General features: G+C 48.5%; 1 protein-coding gene across 22 annotated transcripts in view; it reads left to right on the top strand.

The window, feature by feature from the left end:
* Positions 1-17,239, top strand: part of SLC39A11 (solute carrier family 39 member 11) — a 348,535-nt gene that overhangs the window by 52,955 nt on the left and 278,341 nt on the right. For 9 of the 22 annotated variants that reach the window (XM_072939517.1, XM_072939510.1, XM_072939507.1 and 6 more), the window contains 3 exons: positions 3,281-3,366; positions 11,450-11,568; positions 16,206-16,244. The exons of 2 other annotated variants lie outside the window; for them this stretch is intronic. In XM_072939517.1, the coding sequence (XP_072795618.1) occupies positions 11,461-11,568; positions 16,206-16,244 (147 nt within the window). In that variant the 5' untranslated portion in view covers positions 3,281-3,366; positions 11,450-11,460. Of the gene's footprint in view, positions 1-3,280; positions 3,367-7,972; positions 8,090-11,449; positions 11,569-16,205; positions 16,245-17,239 lie in introns of those variants that run through there. 11 more of the 22 variants (XM_006199349.4, XM_072939502.1, XM_072939516.1 and 8 more) reach the window with 8 other exon arrangements.

Below are 17,239 nucleotides of genomic sequence, written 5' to 3'. Positions count from 1 at the left end.
ACATTCTAAAGTCCAACTGTCATGCGACCCCCTGACTGTAGCTGGTACCTGTCAGGGGCCCTGTGTGAAGTCCTGAGTTCTGTGCTTTTCTGGGGCTGGATGAAGAAGAGGAGCCTTAGACGTGAACACTGCCCCGAGCTCGTGGTTTCCTGGGAGTATCTAGGGAGCATCTGAGGTGGCTGGAGGCAGGGGGCCTCTGGCAGGTGGTGAGAACCCCCATGTCTGTGGGTGCCTTAGGGCTCATGTGTTCTGTCTGAGCCAAGGCCCCGCCAACCATCTGTCTGTGAGCTGGAAGGCAGGAGACGTGACCTGCCGCGTGACAGGCTTGCCTGGTGGCGACAGGCAGTCCCTGGGGCTCGGGGAGGAGCACATGCGTGGGAGGAGGGAGGGACGGTTCTAAGGCCTCTGGTTCTCATCACTTGCAGACGATCTCAGTCTGCAGCTGGCCTGTCCAAGAGCTAATGAGGTGAAGAAAATCCACGGGAAATGATGGATTGAAACAAATCGTGGAGATTTTCAAGGGAACCTGGCTTTCCAAAGAGCTGGGTGTTTCAGACATCCACGTAGCTTTGCATATGAGCACAGTCTATTTTATTGGCTGAGAGTCTTGTGCAGGAAGTTAGGAGTATCTAGAGTGGGTGTCACTACTGACCTTAGGTCTTATTATTTAAGCTCAATGAGCCTTGTTTTCTGTATTCACCTTCTTTTATGCCTTATTGAAATATGTTTAAATTACAAAAGAAACATAACATTGTAGAAAGAGGGGGGAAACTCTACACTCTCATCGCCCAACTACTTTAATTTGTATGAATTCTCTTCTAGTCTTCTGTTACTTGTATATATTTTTTTTGCCATTGGAATAACAAATGGAATATATTTGTATATATCGCTTCTTTCAGAAAGCACGCTTTCATGTACTATTTTTTATGCTGCTACAGCATTTATCATTTTGACTAACTGCATAAAGGTCCACTGCGTTTATGTTCTGTGATTTACTTAAACTATCCTTTGGTTGAGCATTACGGCGCCTTGGATAACGTCGTATGGCAGCCACACACTTCCAGTCCTGGACCTGGCTCAGTCTGACGGGGTCTGGAGAGCCGTGGGGTCTGCTTTTCTCTTTGCCTGTAGAGGTTGAGGGGCCACCTCCCCACCTTCTTCCCTTCCGCCTTCAAGGGGCATTTCTCTCCCCATCATCCTGTCTTCTATGGGTTCCTGGTTTGCTGGTCCCAATCCCTGGGGGTTGGGGTGGTGACAGTTGGAGACCACCATCCTTTCTGGGTAAGTTCACCCAGCTCTACCCTGTCCCTATCATCAGCCTTCCATGAACAGCAGCTAATCCACATGAGATGAGTTGTACTCCTGCTCCCCCTCGCCCCAATCCTCCACTCCCTGGGGCCTCTTAGGATCTTTGCGGCCACCTAAATGACTCCTGCTTTTTGAGGTCTCACCCCATATTGCACCAAGCCTATTTAAATGCTCCCACATTCCACATTAAGTCCTTCTCCCTCCCCCTCCATGAAATAATCAGAAAGATTTTTTAAAAGTAATTTTGCTCTTGAAATTATTTGGCTCTAAGCTTATTTAATTTATGCCTGGCTGTGATTTCTTGGCCATTATTGTGCCTACTTAGGAGTTCTCTTGAAGTGAGAAAAGCTAAGCCTCAGATTGTTTTTAGAATGTAATTAAATTTTTATGAATGCCAAAGTCAACAGTTAACAAGGTTTTATAGACATTTAGTTAAGCACTTATTAATTTAAATGTCGGCAGGTTTTTTGGGGGAACCAAAATCCAATGTATATTTTTTCAATTCTTAACCATTTCATAGACCCCTGGAAAACTTGAAGACCTCAGATATTGGTCCACTGGTTTCTGATTGCCAAGATGCTCCTGCATATTTTCTTGCCTAGAGCCTCCTTCCCAGGAGGAATTGGAATTTCCCCTTCCCAAATCACAGCTCCCTCTGCAGGATGTCCTGCCCCCATTTCCGGTCTCCTGAGGTTGTCTACTAAGGTCATTAGTATCCTCTTTTTTCTTTCTTTTTTTTGGATTCCACATATGAGTGATATCATATGGTATTTTTCTTTCTCTCTTTGGCTTACTTCACTTAGAATGACCATCTCCAGGTCCATCCATGTTGCAGCAAATGGCATTATTTTATTCTTTTTTATGGCTGAGTAGTATTCCATTGTATATATGTATCTATATATACACACCACATCTTTATCCAGTCATCTGTCAATGGATATTTAGGTTGCTTCTGTGTCTTGGCTATTGTAAATAGTGCTGCTTTGAACATTGGGGTGCATGTATCTTTTTGAATTAGAGCTTCCTCTGGATATATATGCCCAGGAATGGGATTGCTGGATCATATGGTAAGTCTATGTTTAGTTTTTTTTAAGGAATCGCCATACTGTTTTCCATAATGGCTACACTAAAGAATATTACTTTAGAATGAAAGACCAATCAGATCATAGATTGATGTCCTTTTCTTCTGAGGCCTCTTTCGGCAATTATCAGCAGTGCCTACGTTGGTGTGTACCCTGGCACCCTCCCCGCCCAGAACACTCTCCACTCACAGCAGCTCCCCTGCAGGCGAGGGCCCTGAGCTGGGCTGCATTGGTCAAATGCTTCTTTAGCCACCAAAAGAAGGGGGCTGTCCCCTGCTGATTCGTCCTCACTGGCTGGAGAGACTGCCCAGCAGAGGATGGCATGGATGTGTCTTTCCTGAGGAATAAGAAAAGGAAAACAGCAGCATAACAGTGCAAGAGCTTTCATAATAAGCCTTCATTTATGACACACCCACAAGGCAATGCCCGCAGCACCCGGACTGGAAGCATTCTGAGGGCTCAGGCTGTGTCTGTGTCACTTACTGACATGTGTCCAGTGCGTGAAACACGCCTGTCAGGTAGTAGGTGTGCAGTAAACGTTTGCTGAGTTATTCAGGGAACCCACAGGCTCTTCATGTGAGCCACACGGCTATAAACGAACAGGCTCAAAGGAGAATTTATTTGTTCATTGATTCCTCTTCATAAACCAAGAAAATGGACTCCCTAGAATTAATTGTGAGATGCCAGGAGAGTTGTTGGAAGCAAATGTGGAAAATATGGAAAACAGATTTATGCCAGTTACCATCTCAGAGACAGGGTTGATTTCAATATTTAATCAGTGGTGGTTTTTACCTAGTAATTCCATCTCCTATTAAATTGGCGGTTGAGCAAGCTTGGGTTTGCATTTTAAAGATCTCTCCTAATACCGGAAACTTCTCTCCCAATTACAGATCTGTATAAAGTCAGTAGGACCTGTGCGTTTATGCTCTCCCGTAAGCAAGCTGGTGCAGGTGCAGGATCAAGGATTTGAACAAAGGTAAGAAGGGACACGATTGCTGACCCAGTTTCCCCCTCAAGCCCTCGAGGGCAGCTCTTCCCTGTACAAGGCTCAGAAAACTGATGTCAGCTCACTCTGTTGGCTCCTTCGGGTGGTGCTTAGATAAAAGGCTGGTTAGGATCTCCTCTTTGTCAGTTTATCAGGCATACTGTAGAGCAGGTGTCAAGGGCAACCAGACTGTCCCACCTGCCAGGGACTCACTGCATTTCCATTTAGGAAGCCCTGTGATGTCATAGTGTCCTGATGATGACGTCAGAACCTTATATAGTCAAGACCCAAAGGGGTGGAGGGAATTGAGCACATAGGATGTTTGATTGTGGGTGTATTTTTGCAGTGACTGGAATATAAAGATTGGCTGGACAGCTGGTTCTCTTCTTTCTTGCATTTGAGGGTGAATCAAATGCTAACCAGAGCCTTGACTGAGACCAGATGCTTCTTGAAGGGCATGTTAAATTTTAAAGAGTGATTTTTGTCATCACTTCATACTAAGAAGATTAATTTTACAGGATTACACTAGGGCTTCTCAATTGTGGCACTATTGACATTTTGGGTCAGATAATTCTCTGTGGAGGAGGTTGTCCTGGGGATTGCTGGATGTTTAATAGCATCCCCGGCCTCTACCCACTAGTGCCCTCCCACTTGCTAATGTCCCCTGTGGGGCAGAATTGCCCTTGGTTGAGAGCCACTGGCTGACACCATCAAGGTATGATGGAAGTAGCTAGGACTGTCTGATCTAGTACACGAATATTGTTTTCCTCATAACTCTCAGGAAAGGTCTTCAATATGTAAAGTGTAGCCAACACATAACACTTTTGTATCCAAGCAACTTATCCATTCACTAAATATTGAACATCTACTACGTGCCATGCACTGGGGACACAGCAGCCCAAACAGCAGACATGGTGCTGTTCTCATGAAACCTGCCTGTGAGGGGACTGAATAAATAAGAATGCCAGATATCAAGAAGTGCCATGAAAAAAATAAAGAAGGACTTGGAAGGTCTATATTAGAGGGGGTATTCAAGGAAGGCCTCTGCAAAGGCAACACTTGACCGAGACTCAAATTAGATGGAGGATCCAGCCAAGTGGAAACCTGGAGACAGATGCTCCAGGCCGAGGCTGCAGGCAGTGTTCCAGAGGGAACCATACGTGCAAAGACTCTGAGGCAGGAATGAGATTGCTGTTTCAGAAGGCAGAGCAGCCTGGCTGAATGAGGAAGGAGTACAGATGTTCCAGAGGTGAGCAGACCCTGGTTGTGTAGAGCTTCAGAAGTTAAGGAAGGGAGCTGGTGCTTTACTTCAAGGGCAGTGAGGAGCCCTCAGGGGGTTTGCAGTAGTAGACTGATGTGGTTGGACTTCTATCTTTAAAAAATCACTTTGGCTGCTGTTTGGAGGATGCACTGTTGAGGGAGGCACAGTGGGAATCAGGGAGATTAAGTAAGTGGTCAGGGCAGGATGACGAGTCAGAGCTGTTATTTTGGGCAAAGCAGATGAATTCTGGATTTATGGGTGGGGCATACTTTAAAAATCCCCTAAAACAACAACAAAATCCCCCTTACATTTCAACAGCACTTGTCTGAACTGCCTGTTGCTTTCATTTCCCCATTCCCTTCAGCCTATCAGCTCCAGTTCCCCGGGTTTATCTCCCACACTTTGTGGAGGAAAGGAACGGGCACCCCAGGCTCAAAGGCTTATCTTAGTCCTGAGATGCATCTGTGGCCAGACTTCAGGAAAGGGAGGGCGAGGCCAAGCCGTTTGTGTTTAGCTGATCTCCGTGTGCCAGAGTCCAGCAGAGTGCCTGACATGGAGCAGAGGCTCGTGAAATATCCACTGGCTAAATGAGTGAGTGAATAAACGAAGGAAGGAGTGAGGCTCGAGGGCTAATGACCGCTCAGGCTGCCATGATGGGTGCTGGGCTGGGTGTTGGGTGCTTCATTCCCGTTACTCGAGACAGCACAGGGTTATTATGCCCAGACGCAGGAGGGGGAGACTGAGGCAGATTGGGAAATTTGTCCAAGGAGACTCAGGTGCCAAGCTGGGATTCCTTCTGGGCTATCAGATTCCACAGCAGGTGCTCAGTTGCTGGGGTACCTCCTAAGGGAAATAAGATTTCAGAGAGGGAGGGAGGGATGGAGGGAGGGAAGGAGGGAGAGAGAGAGAAGGAGAAGGAGGAGGAAGAGAAGGGAAAGGAGAAGGGGGAGGAGGAGGAAGAGAAGGAGGAGGTGAAGAGAGAATAAGAGAAGCAGTAATGAGGAGATCCAGGACTCACTGGGCTGGACCACTTGTGCCCGTCTCCTGCCTCTTCTCCATCTCCCCCAACCCTTTCTGTGAAGCTGCCACCCCTTTGCCCCGCACTTCCCCGCTCAACATGCTCCAGCGGAAGGTGCTGACAGGTTGCTTAACCAGATCAAGCCACGGTGATTCCTCTGGAAAGGGCCACCACTCCACTGCCCCACGGATACTTTGCTGGTTGTCGAGTTAGTTTTGTGACCCTCGCTGCCTGTACAGCACTGGCTACCCTTTAATGAGCCCCTGCCCTGGTCTGTTCTCACACCCTCCTCTCCTCTCCCAGCGCAAGCAGGCTGCAGGGCACGCTTGCTCTGGAGGGAGAGAATGGGGGTGGGCTGAGGACGGGCTGGAGGCAAGAGCCAGTGTACTTGGCTTTAAGGAAATGTTTTCTTCTGCCCATCGTTCGGGCACTTCTCATGGGTAAGTGTGAGAAGGATGCAGGCAGCTTGTATGTTTGGGTTGGTGGTGTGTGCATGTAGGGGGTTCACTGGGAAAGATGGGAAGTGGCAGGATTTGTCTCTTGGGGGTTGGCCACCTTACTTTAGGGTGTTGGTGTGGTGAAAGGGAAGTGAGAGATTCTGCTGATCAGGGTGTTGAGACCCATCCTCTGAGTCCTAAATGTCTGATGCAGGAAAAACACCACCTCTGGAGTCAGGTGGGCTTGGTTTCCCACACCTTCCAGCCATCGTGGGCTCACTGCAGAGCCTTGCTGAGCCTCAGTCTCCTTATCTGTAAAATGGGTGTCTTAGTCCATCTCGTGCTGCTGTAACAAAACACCACAGACTGGGTAGCTTATACACAACAGAAATGTGTTGCTCACTGTCTGGAAGTTGGAAGTCTGAGACCAGGGAGCTGACATGGTTGGGGGAGAGCCCTTTCCTGTGTTATAGCTTCTCCTTGTATCCTGACATGGCAGGTGGGGTGAGGGAGCCTCTTTTATAAAGAAAGCAATCTCATTCGTGAGGGCTCCCCCCGTGAAATTCATACGGTGTAGCCCTAGCCCTCAATGTGAATGCATTTGGAGATGGAGCTTTTAGGAGGTAATTAAGGTTACATGAAGCCATAAGGGTGGGGTTCTCGTTTGATAGGCTTGGTAGCCTTGTAAGAAGAGGGGGAGAGAGAGAGAGGGAGATTTCTCTTTCTTCACGTGCTGCACCAAGAAAGGTCCCCGTGAGGACACAGGGAGAAGGCAGCCATCTGAAAGCCAGGAAAAGAGCCCTCACCAGGGATGGATTCTGCACCTTGACCTTGGACTGATCCTGGACTTGCAGCCTCCAGGAGTGTGAAAACACAGATGTCCATTGTTCAAGCCGCCCAGGCTGTGATATTTTCTCGTGGCAGCCCAAGCTGACAAAGAGAGCTGGCCTGCCTCTCTCCCGGGTCTGGGACTGTCCCGAGAGCAGAGCCCACCCTACGGTCACCACGCCGTCTTCCCTTCCTGACGCAGTGTGTGGGTATGGTACGATCGTTACGTGATCCACGACTGTCCACGGCTGACTTCTATGGACAAAAGAAGGCTGCTCCTATTGGATGCTCTGGTCTGTGGCCACTGTGGTTGTGGGCAGTGTTTTCTGCTCAGGTCACCCTCTGGTAGGGTCATCAGATAAAACACAGGGCACCCAATTACATTTGAATTTCTTCAACAAATACAAAATATGTTTTTAGCATAAGCATGTCCCCAATACTGCACTGGATATACTTACACTAAAAAGTTGTCTCCTGTTTATCTAAAGTTCAGGTTTAACTGGGCATCTTATCTTTGTTTTTGGCTAAATCTAGCACTCCTATTGTATGATCTTTTTCTAGAAGGTCCAGGAGAGCCGACCTCTTGACCCGAAGCAGTGCTTCTCAGAGCATCGGCAGCTCCTAGTTTAGAACAGAAACCTTTATGCCCCACGCGGACTTCAGAGGCAGAACCTCTGAGGATGCCAGCATTCTAGTTTTTGACATCCCTCCGGGTGATTCCACGTGACTCTGTAGTTTGAGGGCCGTTAACTAGAGATCCATGCTGATGGTAGGAGATTCCTGCTCTGTTGCTCACTCAGGGCCTTGGACTCAGCTGCCAAAGTGTAGTAACACCAGTGTTATCAGGGACATTACACGGTGTTCTTTCCATGGGTTTCCATGGATTTGTAGAAGATTGCAGAGGGTCATATGTGCACAGTGTTCTCTGCTGGGTCTCAGGGCTCTCTATTCTACCCGTCCTGCTCTGTTCCCAAGCCTGCACAGGCTGTGAACCAGAGAATTTATTCTCCAGGCTGGATCTGCCAGTGGCGGCAGCGCGGGGCGGGGCCTGGTGGCGGAGGGACACGTGTGCCGGGGGAGGGAAGCAGGAAGTGACTCCGGGAGTGGAGCCGGCGAGCCTGCGGCTGCGGGGGCTGATGGAAGTGGAGTGAGGGCTTGAGAGGGCATCTAGTGAGTCGGCTTTTCTCTCCTTCGGCACCTTCGGTTGGGCTGGAGGCCCGGGGTCTGGGGCTGTCAGGACGAGTGTGGGACTCGGAAGGGGCAGCAACATGGAGTTTGGAAGGGGGCGTCCCTGGGAGAGGAGGGGGCTGGAGCAGAAGCAGGGCGGCATTGACAGGTGGCAGAGGAGGGAGAAGGGTGCCGGGAGCCCCCTCCTCTGCCCCTCTTCAGGGCGAGCTGGAGGGTCTTGACCTGCCTTCCTTTGACAGTGGTTCCCCAAGATCTTCATTCAGTGCTTCAGGGTGGGCGTGGGGGGAACCAGGGATCCCTGGGAGCGGACCTGGCTGCAGTTCCAGTTGCTCCGGGTCCCTTCCCACTGGCTCTGGGGGTCAGCAGGACCTGTTGAACTTGACTGGGAGTCTGGCTAAGGGACAGCAGGCCAGAGATAATGCATTTCTAACCAACTCCCAGGTCAGCCGGTCCTCGGACCGCACTTTGAGTGGGTATTAGAGAACATTTTCCACAGTCATATCCGTCCAAACTGGAATCATTTTGCTCAGTTCTACTGGAGTCAGGGTGTGTATGTAGGTTTCATCATGTGCTGTTTCCACCTCTGCAACTTTTTCACTAGTATCTTGAAGCTGACTCTTGGAAGCAGGGTAACAGGTTTAAAAGGGAAAGAAAAGAAATAGATCCCGTATTAGCTGGGAGCCCTGGGCTGCTCTTTGTGGGGTGGTGTTGACATCTTTAAAGTTGGAGCAGGCAGAGAATAATCCCTTCTGCAAACTAACCGAGGCTTATGTATTAATACCAGCTCATGAGAAAGGCTGAGGCCCATTGTGGAGGTGGCTTTTTGAGGTGCCCTGGCCAACGCTCCCTATTCATAAGGTGCTCCTGGTCTACCTGCTGGAGAAAACATTCTGTTCTCCTGATTCTTTGCAGCAGCGGCCCTGCCAGTCCCTCCCTTGTTGGGCAGGAAAACTCCCTTTCTAAGCTCTCAGCCTTGAGCAAGTTGTTCCAATTTTAGACTAGCGCTTTCCACTTTGATGTGTGTCAGAAGCCCCCATGGGACCCCACAGAATGCAGATTCTGGTTCAGCAAGTCTGGGGTGGGGCCTGAGAATCTGCATTTCTAACCTGGCTCCCAAGAGGACCCAGCACTGCTGGTTCTGGGACCACCCTTCGAGGAGTGAGGATTTAAAACAGCAAAGGGAAGAATCTTCCCCAAGGGACACTGGGCTTGCTTTGCCAGTGATGCATCTGCTCTTGTTTGGGATGGGAAGGACGGTGGCCTTGGTCTTCCCTCTGTGTCCCCCTTTCTCAGGGTGCTCAGGAGTAAGCGGAGTCTTGGAAGAGGGTTTTCCCCTCCTACTACCCCCCAGGAACACCCACGAGCTCTCCTGTTTGTCAGCCCACAAAGCCCACGTTGACTCTGGCCTATTGGTAAATGTAAACAGTTTTCCTCTTTTCTGTAGTCGGTAAAAGGCACATTCAACACTGAAAAACAAAATTGCTGTTTTTTTTTTTTTGTTATGACCTGTCTTGGGGGATAAGTACTAAGAGGGTGATAGCTATGAGCCTTTCTTTGTAAATGCTGTTTGAAGTTTTATCCACAAGCAACTAGAAATAGAAGATTGGTGTAATGATCTAGAAGTCCCGGTTTAAAAACAAGTGCAAACCACTCTTTTTGGGGTGCCTGAACATGATGACACATGTAAAAGGGTGGTTTTTTGAAAAAATGATTTTTTTTTCCCCTTCAGGGAGGCACTGGGGATTAACCCCAGGGCCTTGTGCACGCTAAGCACACACTCTACCACTGAGCTGTTCCCCCTATTCCCCCCAGAGTGATTGCTTTTCTTTATTTGGTGCAGTCATCATCCTGAATTCTACTTAGGCACAATCTGAATCCAGAGATTGTGTTTTTCTTCAAGGTTTCCTGGCACCGTGGCTGAGCCCGGGCTCACCTGGCTTATCTGGGTTCGCCCAGACTCACAGCCTTCCTAGGTTTGAATCCTGCTGTGTTGCTGACCCTTCTGGCATAAAGGCTCTGTCTACCCTCTGCCCTGGTTTCCTTCCAAGGTTCATAGAGAGAGGCCGCGTCTTCAGCTCTTGATCTGCAAGCCCAGGGTTGCTGGCTCCTCCCAGACCACTAGGGCCTGGCAGGGCTGAGCCCAATGGGGTCGCATCCAGCCCTGCGGGTGCTGGGAGAACAGGGGGAGCTGAATGAGCCCTTTGAGATGAGGCCCTGAGCCCCAATGTTTATGTACCAGAGCACAGGGCTTTTTAACAAACAGGTTTCTCCACCTTGTAACTTTCCACAGCGAGAGTCTGACTCCCTATCATTTCAGAGCTAGGTTTTAAAACATGTCCAAATATAGAGGAGGTCCCTGGAGCAAGAGTAAGGAGGAAGGGTACTTCCCTTTCCTTCCTTGGTGGGCAGTGGTGTAACTTCTTCAGCAGCAGGCGTGCTGAATGGACTGGGGGAAACGCCAGTTGTGTCTCTGTCTCCTTGTCCTTGCTAAGTGTCCTATTCAAGATAAGCTGACCCTTTTCAATGCCACAAATATTTTTGAGGGGTGCCAGAAAGCCCTATTTTACAGGGGTGCCAACTGTGAAAAAGCATCATCCCTGTTTTTGAGCAACTAATGATCTAAAAAAGGAAGGCAAGCCCACACAAAGAAAGCACCAAAGAGGTGCCCTGGGATGGCAGTGGAGAGGGACCAGGAAAGCACGGAATCGCAGTTGGCATTAGGTGGGCAGCAGAAGATGCTCTGGGTCTGATGGCTGGAGGCTGGGAAGGAAGCCATGCCACGGGAGGGAACCGGATGAAGAGAGACTTGGAGGAGGACCATCCCAGGCTTGTCGAAGGTTCCATGAATAACTGGGTGGAGTTGGAATACGGTGGCCACGTGGGGCGCAATGGTTGAAGAGTTGTTGGGCTGGTTAAAGGTCAGTCGATGGAGTGTACCCTTGGCAGGCTGTGGGAGCTGCTGTGGGAGCCGCTGTGGGAGCCACTGAAAGTTTGATCAGGACTTAGATGGAACAGCTTCAAGAGGAAATCTGAGCTGGTTACCTGCATTCAGAGGAGACAGAACTGATGATGGATGGTAGACAAGGGCAGGTAGAACAGGCAGAATGTGCGAGAAGGCTGCAGTCAGACCCTCCCCGCTCCCTTCCTCCAGGCTAAATAATTCACGTTCTTGGAGCTGCTTCTCTTTGGAACTATTTCCCGATGTTGTCATGTTGTCACTTCCTTCGCGGCATCTCCTCCTCTGGCATCTCCCTAGGCAATCTCCCTAGAGCCCCTTAGAACACGCGTGTGCCACCGGGAGGGACCGCCGATGCTGACCCTCTCCTGCCTCTCTGCACACAGCCGTATCCAGCATGCTCCAAGGCCACAGCCCCGTGTCCCAGGCCTTGCTGGGGACCTTCTTCACCTGGGGGATGACCGCAGCTGGGGCGGCCCTCGTGTTCATATTCTCTAGCGGACAGGTGAGTTGCCCTGACTCAGTTCCGGAGGTTCCTGGGGACCCTCTTAGCGAGCTCTGAAACCAGCCCCTCCGCACAGCAGGGCTACCAGACTCTCTAATGCCACCGGCCACACCTCCAGGTGGGGGAGATGTGAGTCCTGCCCTCTTTTTTCTCCCTTGTCCCCTCCATCTCTCTGCAGACGCACTCACCATCACCTGCTTCTCCCCTCCTGATTCGGAGAGAGTCAGGAGTGAGAAGACCAGTTACTCAGCCTCCTTTAGCTGTCTGCCTGATTTCTGTCTTCCATCTGGTTTCTCCTGGCCCTGGAGCAGGTGGTAATATGCACAATGATAGGAGAATAATAGGTTTGCACGTAACTCTCCTGCCCTGTGGCCTTGAGTTAGAGGTGGTTGAAAGACCTTGGGAGAGATGAGGGGGCATCTGTTCCTTTTCTGTTTCATGCCATCTCCAGGCTCTTCATCGCCTCCCCCATCAGTCTTGGGATGGATACACACAGACCCACCTCCTCAGGTCTCTACAGATCCCCATTCCCACCCCCCCACCCCCATGTACCCCTACATCCCCCATACCTGACACAGGTACCCTCATCCCCACCCTTCACCCCCACATGTACCCACACTCCCCACCCCGTGCATCCCACACACCCTCGCATCCCCCACACATATCTCACACCCCTGCATTCTACACCCAGCCCCCCTTACACCCCTAACCGCATACCCCCGCACCTCCCCCACACATACTCCAGACCCTCCCCCCACACATCCCACACACTTCATCCAACTCCTCCCCAACCCATGCCCACCTCCTGTGCCTGACGTTCCTTCCTTTTTTCCAACCCTGTCTCCCTCAGTCCACTGCCTGGAGCCAACTATCCTTATCTTGATGGATGCAAAGTCAAATTGTAGGCAGGGTAATTGAGCAAGGGGTGGAGGATCTAGGTAAACATGCCGTGAGGCCTGTCTGGAAACTGAAACCTGTCTAGGAAGTTGGCCCGCCCAGCACTCTCGTGTCAGAGCCCTGTAAAGCAGCGTGGGGGTCGCTGTACGGTGGTACCTTGTGCGCCTCCCCCCACCTCCCCTCCTCAGTGGAGGTTTGGGATCCTGTGGAGACTTGGACCTTGAGACTCAGCCCCGAGTCCCAGGTTTCTGTCAACAGGTTGTGAAACTTTTTGAAACTCAGTCCCTGAATGAGAGACACCAGGAGCCAGAGGAGAGGTGACCAGGTGACCTCACCCTCTTCCTCTCTGATGACAGACACACCCGCTCTTCCGGGGTGCTGTCCTCATGCCCTCCTGGGGTAGAGCGGCCCATGTTTTCATCTTCACCAGTTTCGTTTGCGCGGAGAAGGAGTGATCTGAGTCAAAATAGCTGGGGTCTAGCTGGCCGAGCGGGCCGTGGGGACCTGAGCTAAATGCGGCGCTGCTGTGGGTGGAACTCCATAGCCCATGGAGCCCTGGCCAATGCCTTGGGGGCTTTTCAGAAGGGAGAAGCCATCACACAGATGCCCCCTTCCCCTTTGGAGCTTTAGTGCCCCTAACTCATCTTGGGTTAGTGTAACCCGGAGGTTTTTAGTAGGAGGAATTGCTGAGACCTTTTCTCTGTGTGGAGGCATAGAGGGGGTCCCTAAGACCACCCACACACTTGGTGAGTCCTCCAAGGACTCAGCATAGAGTTGTACTCAGGCTAAGGTCCGTTACAGCGAAGGGACACGCGATAGGCTCAGCCAGGGAAGGACAGGCAGAGTCTGGAGAAATCTGAGCACAGGCTTCCGATGCTCCCTCCCTCCTGTGAGGGGTGCAGACAGTGCTTCTTCCCTGGCCTGGAAAAGGCGGTGACACGTGCAATGTGTCTGTCCAGGGATGCCCACTAGAGACCCATCCCCCAAGGTTTTTACTGGGGTCTGGCCACGTGCTGTGCTGAGCTCCCAACCCAAATTCTGAACTTGCAGAAGGCAAGCAAGTGCCCCCCATAAATCACCTGGTTTGTAAAACAGGCACAGGGACCCACCCTTATGGGGTGGGGGGTGGAGGGAGCAGTACCGCTGCCAGCTTCCCAGGAGCCAGCCAGGGACCGACCCCAAAAGCAGGACCCTCCAGAGGTGGCAGGCTCAGGTGGGCTATGTGAACCCTTTCTGCCCAGGAGGTGTGTGTGAGGAGCGGGGAGGGGCACAGCATGGGGAGACAGAGTCAGCCGCAGACATGAGTGGGGTGGGCTCTTCCCCCAGCCCCCCACCTCAGTTTTCACGCAACTTAAATGGGGGCTTCAGTGAGGATCCCTTGGGACAGTGGGCGGTTGGCCATCTGCTCCCTGTTGCCGTTATCAGCATTGGCTTAACTTCACTCAAAATTCATTTTCTTTTTTGGGGGGGTGGGGAGTAATGAGGTTTATTTATTTATTTTACTTATTTATATTTTTAATGGAGGTACCAGGGATTAAACCCAGATCCTTGGGCATGCTAAGCACACGCTATACCCCCGAGCTATACCCTCCCCCTCAAAATTCATCTTCTTGTTTGAAAAACCCTTTTTGAATTGTAGGAAACTTGGAAAACATGGAAAAGCTTAAAGAAATTGAAAAAAAAACCACTTCCTGATCCCACTTCTTAGGAAGGAAAACCAAATGTATCTGTTCACATTGATTCAGTTCGTATATGAGTATATATATTTGCTATTGAAGTATAGTCAGTTTACAACGTGGTGCCAGTTTCTGGTGTAAGTATATGAGAATACATAAGCACATACCTGTTTGCTTAGCATCACGAGGATCAAATTGTACGTGATGTTCTACCACCAGCATTTCTCACTGGGTATCACATGCATCCTCCCACCTCCCTAAAATGGTTCTTTGATAATTTTGATTACTTTGGTTACTTCAGTGGCTGTATAATATCCCGTCATAAAGATATATTGCCGTTTATTTAGCCTGTCCCCAACTGCTGGGCAATGAGTTTATGCCCCTTTTTCTTGCTTTTAGAAATAGTGTTATGATGACCATAAATCTTTGAGCACATACCTGATCGGTTCCTTGAGATAAATGTCTAAAAGTGGAATAACAGGTTTATTGATCTTAAATCAGTATAATGCTTCTTTTTTTTTTTAACTGAAGTGTAGTTAGTTACAATGTGTCAATTTCTGGTGTGCAGCATAATGTCCCAGTCATGCATATATATATGTATATATACATATATTACATAATGTATGTATGTGTATGTATATATACATAAATTCATTTTCATATTCAGTATAATACTTCTTAAAGTATGATGCTTCTCCTTTCAGGATCCAGTTGATTGCTGACTTTTTAATTCCATCTGTCTGCTTTGATTAAATTAGTTGGTTAGACCAACTTGGCCTATGTCATGACATGCCCAGAGAAGAATGTCATTTGTATGGCTCACTGGGGTTAAAACCTTCCATCCACCCCATAGCCACACAGAGGTGGAAAGAGGCTGCCCATACTTGGAGATGACTGAGCTGGTGGCACTAGGAACCTGGACCTCACTGGGAGTCTCAAGGGTCAGACCAATCAACACTTCAACATGTCTGTAGTGTGTCCATGTGGCTATAGATTATATCCCTAACTTAGGGCACTTCTTTAAAAAAAAAAACAACTTTTAATTGAAATATACAATACCTGTAGAAAAATGCACATTTTATAAGTGTGCAGCTTGATAACTTTTCACCAGTGCCCATGAAAATAGTACCCAGATCAAGCACTGGAACAGCACCCCCCCCCAGCAGCACTTTCAGGCTTCCTTCCAGTCATTGCTCCCCACCCCCAACCTCCACTCCAAGAGCAGTGCCTCTCCTGGTCTCTAACAGCAGAGATTTTTGTTTCTGTACAGTGTATAAATGGAGTAAATCATACAGTCTATGCTCGTCTGTGTCTGGCTGATTTCACCCTATGTATTTTCCTGTTTACTGAGTGCCCCTGCCTGATGGAGAGCTTGTTTACCTATATATGTGTGTTCTCTGTGCCAAACGGTATTCTGTCGTGTGAACACATCCCAACGATGTACCCATTCTGCTGTTGGTGGACCTTCGGGTAGTTTCTTGTTTTCAGATCTCATTAATAGGGCTGCAGAGGGCATTTTCGTACATGTGTCTGGTGGGTCCAAGTATGCATTTCTGCTAGGTCACTGCTTACGAGTGGCGCTGCTGGGTCATAGGATCTGCTTATGAAGGTTTGCTTCTGGTGGGTCTACCAGCTATCTTTCCAAAGTGGCTGTGCCAGTTTGCACTCCCATCTGCAGCATGGGAGGGTTTTGGTTGGTTCATAGGCTCCTTGCCGATACTTGTTGATTTCTATTGTTTAGACCAGCTATTTACTACTAAAGGCTTATAGCTGTAATTCACAGGGAGAGCCGGGGTCGGGGCAAAACATGTGGGCCAGTGCAAGCCAAGGGTCTCACTGAAAGACAGCTCTGATTGGCTGTAGGATGGATGGAAGGTTTAAAAATATTTTTTCCCCCTGGTTCTTGGCTCATTTTATAAAGACTCAGGTCTAAGCTTCCAGATAGGCTCTTGCAAGCTCAGGCATGGGCTAGTATTTACTCATGTGGTTCTCTTAAGCCTTTTGGTTTCCTCTTGTCCCAGGAAACAGCCCTTAGAAACTGAAACATCTTGTTTTCATTTTCAGAGGCAGATCTTAGATGGAAGCCTTGGCTTTGCTGCAGGGGTAAGTAGCATGTGGTAGGAGGAATGTTAAGTGGAGAGTGTTTATTCCAGTGTTTCTCAAATTCTCCACGAATTCTCCATGCAGAGACAGAGGGACCCTTGGCATGCTGGTGCTGGTATAGAGACAGTGAAGAATGCTAATCACTAATCACTGGACATAAATTCTTTCTCAATTCAGATACTGTCCTGTCCTTTGAATCAAACTGTTAACAGAGAAATCCTTAAAAGTGATTTTTTCACAGTGGACTACTTTGGGATTTGGGGCATTCTTAGAGTTCAAAGAACAAAATGACAATATTATAAAAAAAAATCTGTTTTTTCTGTCTTCTTTACATGAGCACGTTTTCTCTGCTTACATTAAGAAAAGAAAAACAAAAACCCAGAAAAGTAGAATTTAATTGGTGTTTAACCCTGTCTTATTCTAGCAATGACTAGTTAATGTTTATCCACAAATACATGAATGTATTGAAAAAAGTCTCATCCATGAAAATATGCATTTCCAAGAATATTTTACTTTTGCATGTTTAATATTTATGAAATGGCATATTTAATTTCTGTTATTATGACTCTGTTCTCGACCACTAATAGTTTTAATGGTAATTTAATCCAGCAAATTGTTATTCAAGCAGTTAGAGCCCTAGGCTCACAAGAAATCTTTAAAAATTAAATTGAAGTGTATAGAGATATTTTCTTGCACAGCAGCATGATAAAAAAAGACCAATAATAGACATTCTAGTATAAAAATATAAGTTGCTCCAGTATAAAATTCTGTGGGGAAATGGAATTGAAATACAAGTCAAGGAGAAAAAGGAATGTTGTAATTTTTTTACTTTTGAAGAAAAACTTGCTCATGCATTTTTGTGTGTAGAATATAACCCTCAAACAGGAAAGTGTGTAAAGTGTAAACACATAGCTTAGTTTGTATATATTTTTAGGTGGGTAACGGGGTGGATGAGGGGAATCAAATCCCTGTGCTGGTTAGATCTCACTGGATAC

Source organism: Vicugna pacos, chromosome 16 (genome assembly GCF_048564905.1).
Source record: "Vicugna pacos chromosome 16, VicPac4, whole genome shotgun sequence".
In the NCBI taxonomy this organism is placed as follows: domain Eukaryota; kingdom Metazoa; phylum Chordata; class Mammalia; order Artiodactyla; family Camelidae; genus Vicugna; species Vicugna pacos.
This window is presented reverse-complemented; position numbering and strand designations above follow the sequence as displayed.